Consider the following 12,832-nt stretch of genomic DNA (forward strand, 5'->3'; position numbering starts at 1 on the left):
CAGAGTAATCCCCCCTATATTGCGATTTTACATCATCAGCTCTAGTTGGCAATTTTATAGGATACCATGCAATGTATCGATCAAATGTCAAATTTACAGGGAGGGGGGCTCATCACGTAGGGCTATTCAGGCAGGCTGCCCAAATTTTGAGAAATGGCTTATTGTTGAGACAACATGACCGACTAAAAGGCTTATTTGATTGCGAGGTCTCGTAGGTTTAGGCTCAACAGCTAGTTTAATGTGCTTAATGACTTCTCATCCCCATTGTCCTCTATAACACGATTCAACCTCTATTTTCATACATTTTCTAGCCTACTCATGCTTCCATAATTAGGGTGGCTACTAGGCCCAAGTGAGAGGCGTTTAATGAGCACTCTCTCACTCACTCTCTCTCTCTCTCACTCACTTTCTCTCTCTCTCTCTCTGTTTTAAATTTAAAGGTTTTATTGGCGTGAAAGTGTAAAACGAAAAAGTTAATACAGTAAACAGTCAAAGCACAATGCAATACAATAAAAAACCGTACACAACGTAAATTAAAACCAGATCAAGGGTATGTGTAAATCAGTAAATAACTCTAAATACACTAACACTAAAGTGTGTGTGTGTGTGTGTGTGTGTGTGTGAAGATAATTATTTGTCACATTCAGTTGTTTAAATTATGTGTTCCTCAGATTGTGACATGCAGTCAAAAAATAAAACAACAACAATAACAACAACAATGAACGAATTAGGATAAGATACAAAAATGCCAAATATTTTGGCAATATACAAAAATATTAATATTCTGGTAGATAGTTAATTCAATGATATTTTAGTTATGTGTCCCTGGGGTTGTGTCCTGCAGTTACATGCAGCACATGCCCCTCTTCTATTAGAACCTGTAGTTTATTAGCCTACCGTCATCCAGCTCAGTACATTTTGGCATTAATAAACAAAATTTCTAAAAGTATTCCACACCGATGTTGAATACTGTATTTGTCACATTTTAAAGGAAAAGCAGACTCTTTCCTCTGTTCGTAGTCAGGACTTTCTCTTTGGCTTTGGACGGTGATACACTGAGTCTTTATTTGGACAGTAATGGGATATGTTGCCAATTTCTATTCATGGTTTAGGGCCAGATAACAATTCAGTTTGTGTTGAGTTTTGGTTTAATTTGTCCTGTGGTCCAGAAAGGCATCTTTTGTCAATTTAATAATTTGTTGGTCTGATTAGAGGTTGGAAAGCAGTACTGGTCTGAGGTTGAAAGGTGTGTGTTATTTGATCAGTAGTCTCAGGACCATCTGAAATCTGAAGGGACTCTTTTGGGGGTTCAGCTCTTTGGTCTGTAGTGTCTTGGGGGGCTCAATCTTGAGATATAACACAAATTCAAGTATTCATTATTTTAATGTTAATAATCAGTGGGTAGTGGTCTAATTCTGACCAGCATGCATTGGTTGGTGTTTTTCTTTGGATGTTTATGGACTTACAGTATTCGGCAACCAGGGTCTCTATGGCATGCTTGTCCCCATCTAGTGTAATCATGATGGCTGAGTGGACCCAAATGTCTAAATGTGATTGGTCTAGATTCCAACTGGTATGACTGTTTTACAACATGTTCTAGTAATTGCATAAAATGTTCTACCAAAGTGACCAGAGGAACTGATTCTCTCCCTCTCTCTGTCTCTCTCTCTCTCAATAAATAATAATAATAAAAAGGAATGCGTGTGTGTGCGCGCATTTGCAAAAAACAAGATTGCCAATGCAAAGCATGAAAATACAATACAATAAGTCCAAATATGGGGGTATGAGGGTGGCTGGTTTTCAGGTGGTTTCAGGTGTTCTCTTCTGAATGTTAATTATCAGTGGGTATCTGCCTAATTCTGCTCTGCATGCATTTGTTGTGTGTTTCTGTGTACGTGTAAAATATGTCTGCAGAACTCTGCGTGTAAAAATTCTGTTGGATGTTTGTCCCAGGGGGTATAGCTCTGATGAATGAGTGGAACCCATACTTCACGGCTGTACAGCGCAATGGGCTGGATGACACTATTGAATATTTTAAGACAGATTTTTATTGGAATTTGGAAATTATAAAACTTTCTCTTAATTGCATATAAAGCTCGTTGAGCTTTTTCTTTTAGTTTTAAGAGATCATTTAGCTCTTTGAACTCTGGGATGACGGATGTCATTCTCTCTCTCTCGCTCAACAATAACAGTATTTAAAAAAAAATAAAAATAACAGCATTCTCTGATTGGAGGGTGAATTTGAAAACGTCAAATAGAAGCGTCCAATCTGGTGACATCATCACATCGCGTCCATTCGATCACAAAAGTGTTCATTCTTCTTTCATACCGGCGTACACCGACACTCGCACGGGTTGGCGGGGTTAGCACCCGATAAACTGATCTTTACGCCCGGTTAACGCACTCAAGCCTGGATGTCAAGACCGTTGCAGATGCAAAATGCGCCTCGGTAACAGGAATGAGACAACAGCAGTCACAGCCGGGTGTCTTTAACACTTTATTTTAGCGGCTAATTTAATTTACACAAAGGCCTCAAGTCAAACCGGAGCGCCCCGGTGTTCATAACGAGCTCAACCATTGTGATTTTTAGCGGCTCCCACGGCACATTGGTCGATTTTTGTGGTACTGTAGCTAGCTAATCACATATGAAAAGCTTTGATGTAACAACGACCAAGGATACTAATAGTTAAATAGAAAACAAGAAATGAATAGTCGACTGCAAGAGATCCGCGAGCGACAAAAACTCAGGCGGCAGCTTTTAGCTCAACAGGCGAGTGGACAGTTAGTGAGCCTGTTGTTGTTGTTGTTGTTGTTAGCGTGTAGCTAACCTAAGCCAAAACGTCATCTGTTTACCATCGGTTAAACTGCTGGAGAACAAAATGTTGCATTCAAAACTAACTTTCGACTGTGTAGTGAACAAGGACAGAGTTACTTCAATGGATAATAACTTACCTGACATATCTCCACCAAACATTTACATTGGACGCCCTCGAGTGGACTCCAGGCTCAAATAACATCACTTTAAATGTAGCTAAGATTTAAATGAATGAAGAGCTAACTGCTAAGGTTACATCAGCATGTTGACGCTAACGTTATTGCACACGTCAGTTAGGATAACATGACACGGACAATACACAATTTTATACGGAGTAACGTGGACGTTATATGTAACTAAAATATGTATAAGATAAGATGAAACAATAGCTATCTAGCGTCTTTAGTGGTCTTCGACATTTTATAGGCCAAGGACCCCTTAGCTGAAAGAGAGCCGAAGCAGGGACCCCCTACTTCAAATATTGTATTAAATTGAGTTGCATATTAAACTGGGCCTAGCAGTTAGTGACTAAACCTTTTCATGGTGCATACAATACGAACAGATTCCAATCACCATTATTAACATGTTTATATATATGTATCTATTCGTGGCTATCTTGCCTATAAACCAGTAAGCCTATCATCAAGGTTGTGTAAATGTATTTTTTTTCTTCACAAATGTCGTCTTTGGTAATAATATGTTGCTTTCATGTTAATGTAGATTTTCAGACATATTTTTGAGAAAAAAAACATGCAACTATTCTAAGGACCCCCTGAGGGTTCCGGATCTCCTTGTGAAGATCTTTGATCAAGGGAAATTGTTTAGGCTTTAATGTTAACTACATAACAGCATTGAAAATACTGATACACTAACTCTTTCATTCTTGTCCAAACACAGCTGGGAGCCGAAAGCGCAGATAGTATCGGAGCTGTCCTCAACAGTAAAGATGAACTAAAGGAGATTGAGGAGACAAGAGAATCATGCAGGTAAGATAAGATTTAACATCCCCAAAACAGTGGGGAAAAGTTTCAAGAATGTGTGTATGAGAATACATCCGGGCATGGGGTCCAGGATTGTCCAAGGCTATGGAAGAAGGCTGGGAAACAAAACAAAAATGTCTGAGCTTTGGGGTATGACACACGTGCAATGGAACTGGATCTGCGATGTTGGAGGGTTACAGCAGATGGCGCTAGAAATAAAGTTATGGTTTCCACTCAGTTGATGTCAAGTATGATTAAGTCACAACTCTTAAACATATTACTTTTAAGTGTTCTATGATAGTGTGCCAGCTATTGAGCCTCTCTGCAATTGCAGACCGGATGTTACTGCGCATGTGTCATATCCCAAAGTTAAGACTTTTTTTTTTGCTTACTTAGCCTTTTCCATAGCCTTGGAATTGAGGGAGAGGAAGTACAGTTGTTAACGTGTTAAATATTAGCTCAACCCATGTTCTGCATAGCTACTTAATGAATGAGGTAAACTGAAACAACAGCTGTTCTTACTTGACAAAAAGGCTGCCCTAACAGGTCAGTAAGAGAGAGAAGAAAGTTCACATCACAAAAGTTAGAGAATTTGATATGCTACATGTGTACCAATGCAGGGACTTAATGGCTTGAAGCCTTGCAATACAGAGTAGCTTCCAGTCCAAGCCTTTTTGAGTTATTTGTGCCATTTAGTCCTTATATTTGTGCACATATTGAACATACTAAATTCACTCACGTTCCTACAGTCACAAGCTTCCCTCCTTTATTGCTTTCCAGTTTTGTCTCTTTGTCATCAGTGCTAAAATGTTTATATTGTGCTTTAGTGGGACAGAATCTGGGGAATGTATTACAGGGTTTTTGTGTGTTTTTCAGGTCTTCATTGGACAGTTCAGTTGCACCTTCCAAAAGGAAGGCGCAGACGGAGGGGGAGGACACAGAGGAAGATGTGGAAGAACAAAAGGTGAGCATTATGTCTACATGGGTTAATTGTATGTAATGATAGTAAACATGATTATAAAGCACTTTCCGAAACGAATGTTATAGGGATTCACAGTATAAATCCAAAATTAGAATTACTATAAAATCACAATACATGGATGAATCATGAGAAGCAGACAACGGAAGCAGATAAAATAAAGAACATGTAATGGAGATTAAGAAAGCAGACAGCTACATTCGGGACAAGTGGCTAAGTAATTATGTATTAGGGAGAATTTAAAAAGATGACACAGATTGAACAAACTGCATCTTTTCAGGCAGTTTGTTCTTTGTGGAAACAAAGTTGTGGTCCGTCCTGGTCTTTATCTGGACAGTAGCACAGTTAAGAGCGCTGTTGCCTGAGGATCTCAGAAGAAATTGTATTGTAAGTTTGTAAATTTGGCCACTGCCCAACATTGTTGTTTTTCTCTTTTCTCAGCCAAAACAAGCTGTTAACATGTTTCTATTGTCCCTTAATGGATTTTGGAATCAAATTACATATTCGATCATAGTGTGAAATACTAGGTTCACCCATGGATGACTTTGGGATGAAAATGGCAGTGTCCTGGCTTACTCTTTGATTTCCTGCTGACTGATTTGAATTTTACTATTTTACTGTAAACCTTTTAATAGGCTTCTCTATTATGTTCTGTTTTTGTGTGTTAGGAAGAGGTCGAGGTGCAGCAGCCGGATGAAAACAACCCATATGAGGAAGTGTACAAGGACTCTAGTACTTTTCTTAAGGTTGGAGAACTTACTTACTTACTTTTTTTATACACACAATGACAATCTTATGTCATACCTTACAAATAATGCTGTTGTGGCCTTTCAAATAATAGTTGTTTTCTGTTACTTTATCATGTTCTGTTCCCACTGATAAATAAGTAACTGTCATCCTTTAAGCCATAATTGTGCATCTTTAATTTTCCAAATTAGCACATTACATCTTAAATGTACAACCTTTAAATGTGTTTTTGTCAGTCTCACTTACATTATAATAGTGGTAATAAACAAGAAAACAAGACATAGCCGGGTCAAAGGGAAATTAGGTCAGACCTGCGCTGAACAAATGGTTGTGATAAATTCCAACTCACAGGATTTCAGATGGTTTAGTGATAACTAGTCTATCAAAAATCTAGATTTACCCACATTTACAAAATGCTCTGAATGGACTTAGGGGTCATAGAGTATGGCAGAATATGAAAGCACTCAGAGTTTACTATGTCATTATCAGGTGTGCATCAAGTGACGTCAGTCATTCATTTCAAACCACCTATCAAACAGTTAGAAATATGTCTTTAAAGTTGTGAGCCACAACTGGAATTTTAAGTCACATGGTCACATCACATGATCCTCTAGCATTTACCTGTCGTTTCAGACTTTAGAGTCACTCACTTCCTTTGATTACAGGTCAAACCAAAATGTGTGATTTTTCACTATGCGTGTACGTGAAAAAAGGCATACTGAAATGGACAACATACATAGTTCCTCTCCAGTGTCTACATTATTCTCTGATCAGGAGCTATAATATACTCACCAGAAGTCACACAAGCATAATGCGCAAGTAGTCAACACATAGGCTTCATTATGATTCAACATATGGTTATTTGTATCCAGCTCTAATGCAACTTTTTTACTGTTACTACATTCTAGCATATACCCCTACTCTGCATACTTACCACTAGATGACACTAAATCCCACACACTGCTCCTTTAAGCTATAACGATTACAGGATAGAACCAGTTCAATGATGGACATGAGCCGGAAAGTGTGATCTGGAAACTTTTCAAGCATTATAAATGGTAATGGGTGAATAAAGTCTAATGCTCATAACATGCTATTAAATTATACCTGATCTGATTTTTACTGAAGTGTGTGTATACAATACATTATTTCATTTAGGGATCAAAAGCGATCAGTCGCACTGAAAAAAATAAAAACGAGCTCTAAAAAGGCACTATGGTGTCATTATTTATTCAAGCAGAAGGATCCACACCGTTGATTTGATGTAAGCCTTTATTTTTCATCTGAGGAAATTTTTTTTTAGATATTGCAGACATTTTAGGAGACCTTGCAGCTTTTTTCAATTTCATGCATCAAATGTGTATTACATTGCTTGATTGAGCATCCAGCTATTCATATGTATGTCATTTATGCAGACATATTTTTTCTTGTTACCCTTTCTCCTGTTTAACTTATCTTTATTTATTTATTTCCAGGGTACACAGAGTTTGAACCCTCACAATGACTACTGTCAGCACTTTGTCGACACTGGGCACAGGCCACAAAACTTCATCAGAGATGTTGGTGAGTGTGTGCTTGTGTGCTTCCTTTATGTACATTTCCATGTTTGCCTGGGATTCTGAACTCGTCCTCTGGGTTTCAGGCTTGGCAGACCGATTTGAAGAATACCCTAAGCTTCGAGAGCTGATCAGACTGAAAGACGAACTCATCTCCACCACCAACACCCCTCCCATGTATGTTAAATGATAATGCAAATGTTAGTGTAAATATTTACCTGGATGTCAATGTGATTATACCCAGGGAAAATAACTTGAATTAAGAAGATCAAGTTCAACTGTTTTGAAAAGAGTTTGCTCTGTTAAAGATGTGTATGTCTGTGTATTTAGGTACCTCCAGGCGGATCCAGAGCACTTTGACCTGCAGGATTTGAAGTGCCAGTTTGATGTAATTCTGCTTGAGCCTCCCTTAGAGGAATACTACAGAGAATCGGGCATCAGTCACACTGAACGTTTCTGGACCTGGGATGATGTATGTATGCATGATAGATGGGTTTGCATTTAACATTTTGTGCTAGTAGATGAATAGATATAGAATACAATGCAATTGCAATTATGAATAGAAATGTATTACAATTAGTAATAATAATATATTTAATGTGATGTGGAAGTTAGTATAATGAATGAATGCACTTGCAAGAAGGACAGCTTAAAATGAACAAAGCTTGGGGAATGTAGAAGAGACGCACTGGCATCTGGGCAGGCTTGGGCTTAAATAAGTTCCAGGAACACTAGCCAGGTTTTCCTTCTTACAGTGAAGGTACCTAAGCTCCACCCGGCTAGGAAAACACACACCATAGGACCAAAGCAAAGGGTGGTGTTATTTATATGGACATCCCTACCAATGTTCAGAGCTTGGGATTGCAAATAAATAGGATAATGCTGACCCTCTCCCAGAAGGGGGCGACAGTGATCCAGAATTTCCCTGCCAATGTGCATATGTGAAGTTCTCCTAGGGATCACTAAATCACCTTCCCTTCTCTCTCGTGGCAGGACTGCATAAGGACTTTGCCTAAGGGAATGGACGTTTTAGAGTGATTCATGTGAATACAGGGTTCCACAGGTGCTTGAAATCCTTGAAAATGCTTGGATTTAATGTTGTTTTCAAGGTTTAAAAAATGCTTGAATTTTGATAAAGGTCCCTGAAAAAGCTTGAAATTGTATCCACATTTCTTTCACAACAAATAGCTGTAGAATGGAAATATAATTTAATTTCTTATCTTTAGGTCTTTTAGGTCTTTATAACATAATAGGATATATTTTTATGTGATTTTAATGAAAAAAAAAAGGTGAACAAATGATTTTCAATATCTATATGTATTCGTAGAAATACTTAATTTACCACAAGTTAAGTTGCTGGTGTACAAGATGTACAAACCTTGTGAATGGTATATTCACTCTGTATGAATGAATATGGCATCCTTCACCCCTTTTTCCCTTCTCTGCTCTCTGCTATTGTAGATCATGAAACTGGAAATTGAGGAGATATCCGCTCTACGTTCCTTCGTCTTTCTCTGGTGTGGCTCTGGTGAAGGCCTGGACTTGGGCAGAATGGTAACACGTTAAATTAAAGGCAATCTCTTACTCTGTGTCCAATATAGCAGTCAGGACCCAAAATGAGTAAAATGCATTACAATGCTATGATATATTCTTTCATTTTCATAATTAAGATAGAAGAAGAGTTATGTTTTGTCACGCAGGTCTATTCAGCTCAGATGCAGTGTGTGGGGATGTTTACGCCCCCTTTCTTTCTTAACTTACAAACCTTGGCCTAATAAATGTGTTCAGGCTCTCTGGCTGAGGCAACCTTAAGTGAGACTTTTGTGATTCCCTCACCCTCAATCATGTGAATTCATTATGTATTTTTTTATTTTGGGACGGGTAAGACACCAAATTTCCCTTTTGGGTCTCGAGCTTAATAGCTTTGGGACATCCTGCAATTATAGTATTCTTTACTGGTTTCACAAGGCTTTGCAACTTTAAGGCATGCAAGTTATTTTGTAACACTGCACTCCTTGAGTTATTCAGGATGTTATGATTAAGTGTGCATCAGGCATTTTTGCATGATGTTACGACAATAGCTTTGAAAACCTTATCTGTTCATACAAAACTAGGCTTATGCCCCCTACATAGACATCCTGGTTCATGTCCAGCAAAAAGAAAATACATTTTGATGTAGCATTTACTAGACCACCTTTTTCTTGTCAACAACTGTGTGATTCATCTTAAGAATGTCTATCCATTCTATGGGATCACAAGACAAACAGTCAATAAACGGGGGATTTTACATTTGAGGTTGATTATTTTTTGGGGGACTGTAAGCTACTAAATAATTTTTGATCTAATATAAAAAGCTGTTCTAATTCTTTTGATAGTTTTGCTTGGGCCATTGTCAAAAGCAGCAAAAAACTAAATGTGAACAAACTTTAAGAAAAGAAAGAATGATCTTGTTTATTGTAAAAGAAAATTACTTCCAAATACTATATACAAAGCACAGGCAACCAGCCAAACTGGGAATGAAAGCCAGAACATGATGTTTTCTAACATATGCAATACTATACAGGGCTGTTGCGCCTTTATAACACCCCACATTCTGTGTAAAAGGCACGTAGACGGAAAGGGGGGACAGATCTGTTGCGCCTCTAATCCGGCAATGGAGGTAGCCAAAGAGTAGTCGTTGAGCCGACGCCTGTGTGAATGGGAAAGCCGGCAGAGCATAAGTCCCACAGTAGTGATAACTTACCTAAACGTTGCATGCAATGAGTCCCCTTTCTCTTCCCTTCTCTCCTTTGTTTCTTTCAAACGTGCCCGCTAGGTTGCTGGGGCGCTGCAGTTCATCCCTGTCCTTCTCTCTACTGACAGATGTGTTACTATCGTGTAAAGTTGGCAGTTTGTGGTTGGGGTCGGATTCAAACAGTTGATTAACGGTGCAGAGCGGCTCACGCACACTAGATGCTGACGCCTCTTTTGCTTCCGTAATGCCGGCATTCTGTTTGAAAACTGGGTCAGCTTTTTCTGTGTGAATGACCAAAAGGCTGGCGTCCCTTCATTGCAACATTGTAATAGAATCTCTGTGTAAAAATGGCTTATCTCTCCAGGGCACGGTTGCTCAGGAACCTCTCCAGTCAGTTATAACCAGTGAGTACATGCACACCTGGGCTTAAGCCCACGCCTAAGCCTGTGCATGGGCCAAGTTGTGGTGTGTCGACCCACGTACATGGATGTAACTGTGTGAAAATATTAATACAATCTAAAATAAAGTAATAGAGAACATCATGTTATGGCTTTCATTTCCAGTTTGGCTGGTTGAATGCTATTTGAGATAATATAATTGTTGTGAAGCCATACTGTGCATGCACTGTGTAAATGTTTTATTAATCCTCAGATGAACCAAAAAGATTAACCTGTCAATATTAACAGCCCTAAACTGAGTTCTTGTTGTACATGGTCCAGCATAATACCCTTATCATACCCATTTCAGTGTTTGAGAAAGTGGGGCTTTAGGAGGTGTGAGGATATCTGTTGGATCAAGACCAACAAGAATAACCCAGGCAAGACCAAGGCACTGGACCCGAAAGCAGTATTCCAGAGGACCAAGGTACAGCAGAATTGTGAAATATATGTTCATGTAAATATTACACAATCAAATAGCCTATGGATTTGTTTTTCTTGAAAATCTGTAGGTGTAATGTTAAATATACAATGAAAAGTTAACACGATCTTGACTACACATGACACATTTAAAGATAAAACCAGTTCAAATTGTATGTTCCCTCCAGGAACACTGCCTAATGGGTATCAAAGGAACAGTTCGTAGGAGTACTGACGGTGACTTCATCCATGCCAACGTGGACATTGACTTGATCATCACTGAAGAGCCTGAGATGGGAAATGTAGAGAAGCCTGTGGAGATTTTTCACATAATTGAGCATTTCTGTCTGGGCCGCAGGAGGTTGCACCTATTTGGACGAGACTCAACCATCAGACCAGGTGAGAGAAACATGATCTTTCCTCTGAAAATGTAGGTGATAATTGGATGTTGGATGTTTTCGTCCACACGAAGACCCGTTTTGCTGTAACCACAAAAGCTTTTTGTTGTCTTGGCCAATCATCCAAACATTGGCGGCGTTATGAGAGCCTTGAACCGCTCTTTTCTGAAACCGGGTCCCAGAGTGGATTTTTAAAAAACCTGGGGCGCTTGCATGGTGGTGTGGACTGCAAATCTGCCTATTTTGTGAAGCGATGTCATGGTCCCATTTCTTGACCTGACCCCTAACCCCACAACATCACATAAAACTAATGATAACAATGGCGGACTACATGCTTGTGTTCATTCTGCATAAGCTAATGAGTCTTTTATGTTCAGCTACTATAGTGAGCAACAGATGTATTCATTAATATTTATATTGTAGACAGCGCACAAGCTTTATGCGCATGCTCTGTCTAGTCTTCTCTGGTTTATTTATGTGGCTGAGCTACAGCGCCACATATAGGCCTAGCATGTGTACTACAGCGTTTTTAGCCAGTTTCACTGATTTCGAGTGGACACAAGGAGGTGAGGCTGTGTGGACGGGGGGGGGGGGGGGGGGGGATTTTCGATCATGTGGCCGTACCCTTAGTTTTTTTTATTGTCGTGTCTTCTTCGTCTCTGCTTCTTTCTCAATACACATGTTGCTTTTTTTGTTTTCTCCTCTTTCTAGGCTGGCTGACAGTCGGTCCAACTTTGACAAACAGTAACTTTAACCCAGAGACCTACGCCTCGCATTTCGACAACTCCCACCTTTCTGGCTGCACCGAGGATATAGAGAGGCTCCGGCCTAAATCTCCCCCTGTTAAGCTGAAGTCGGACCGTGGTGGTGGTGCACCCAGAGGGGGACGTGGTGGGCCTAATGCAGGAAGAGGCGGAGACAGAGGTCGTGAAAGAAACCGGCCAAATTTCCGTGGAGACAGGGGAGGATTCAGGGGCAGGGGAGGGCCACATAGGGGCTTTCTCCCTCGCTAGAGTTAAGAGCTCATGCCAACCAGACTGAATCCCCATCTGCGTTGTAAACACAAGCTGATTTGTAATGCAGTCAGGGTAAAATAATGTATGCTAGGGTTATTATGTGACAACTGAGAAGTTAGCATATGTGGTTGATCTTTTTGAATCTTTTTGTTTTTTATATTTTTTCATGGAAACACTTAAGAATGAATGTGTACTGTCTGAATAAACATTCTTGTGTTGATTTTTGTATTCGGTCTTGTCTTGTTCTTGAGTATACAGTTATGGAAGTGATGTCAATATTACGGTTCTCTATTATTTAGAGGGTGGGATTGAAAGTCCGTATGAGCAAATGGAATACAAAACGGCAAGTTTTACTAAGTATGAAAACATCCTGAATATAGTTTGCTTCATGTCCACGTGAAGCAAACTCAGTGAACCTGTAATTTGTGAACACTGCGCACTCCAGGTTCACCTTGCCCTTTGCCATTGTATCTAATTTCTTGTGGACAGACGCTTGAAAACCCAAATACTGTAGATGGAACCGGTTGCTTGTAACACCAGCAAGACAAGTCGATGTTTGGTCCAAGTAAGAAACTAGCTTAGTTAATTTAAAAAGTATTGTTTTAACAATAAACATTTTGCATTAATTTGAAAAATGGTTGGTTTTAATTTCATGGAGAATGTCCACTAGGCATAGTTAAGGGACCATTTGAGGAATGCCATGCATTTTCTTCCTTAACCAACACTAAAGTCCACACATCCTTTTCAAAA

General features: G+C 39.3%; 1 protein-coding gene across 1 annotated transcript; it reads left to right on the forward strand.

The window, feature by feature from the left end:
- Positions 1 to 2,647: 2,647 nt before the first annotated feature.
- On the forward strand, positions 2,648 to 12,285 carry mettl14 (methyltransferase 14, N6-adenosine-methyltransferase non-catalytic subunit). The gene is made up of 11 exons (XM_083925181.1): positions 2,648 to 2,770; positions 3,713 to 3,801; positions 4,672 to 4,759; positions 5,443 to 5,520; positions 6,997 to 7,084; positions 7,164 to 7,254; positions 7,408 to 7,549; positions 8,539 to 8,631; positions 10,559 to 10,675; positions 10,857 to 11,067; positions 11,778 to 12,285. The coding sequence occupies exons 1-11, from the start codon at positions 2,705 to 2,707 to the stop codon at positions 12,077 to 12,079; spliced, it is 1,365 nt and encodes a 454-aa protein (XP_083781307.1). The 5' UTR covers positions 2,648 to 2,704; the 3' UTR covers positions 12,080 to 12,285.
- Positions 12,286 to 12,832: the final 547 nt, after the last annotated feature.

This window comes from Echiichthys vipera (assembly GCF_963691815.1).
Source record: "Echiichthys vipera genome assembly, chromosome: 2".
NCBI classification, from domain to species: domain Eukaryota; kingdom Metazoa; phylum Chordata; class Actinopteri; order Perciformes; family Trachinidae; genus Echiichthys; species Echiichthys vipera.

Excerpts from the sequence above, each read along its gene's own strand:
- mettl14 (XM_083925181.1), top strand. The coding sequence starts at position 2,705 with ATGAATAGTCGACTGCAAGAGATCCGCGAGCGACAAAAACTCAGGCGG. Across the intron at positions 4,760-5,442 it reads AAGATGTGGAAGAACAAAAG|GAAGAGGTCGAGGTGCAGCA; the intron begins GTGAGCATTATG and ends TTTGTGTGTTAG. Across the intron at positions 11,068-11,777 it reads AGACTCAACCATCAGACCAG|GCTGGCTGACAGTCGGTCCA; the intron begins GTGAGAGAAACA and ends TCCTCTTTCTAG.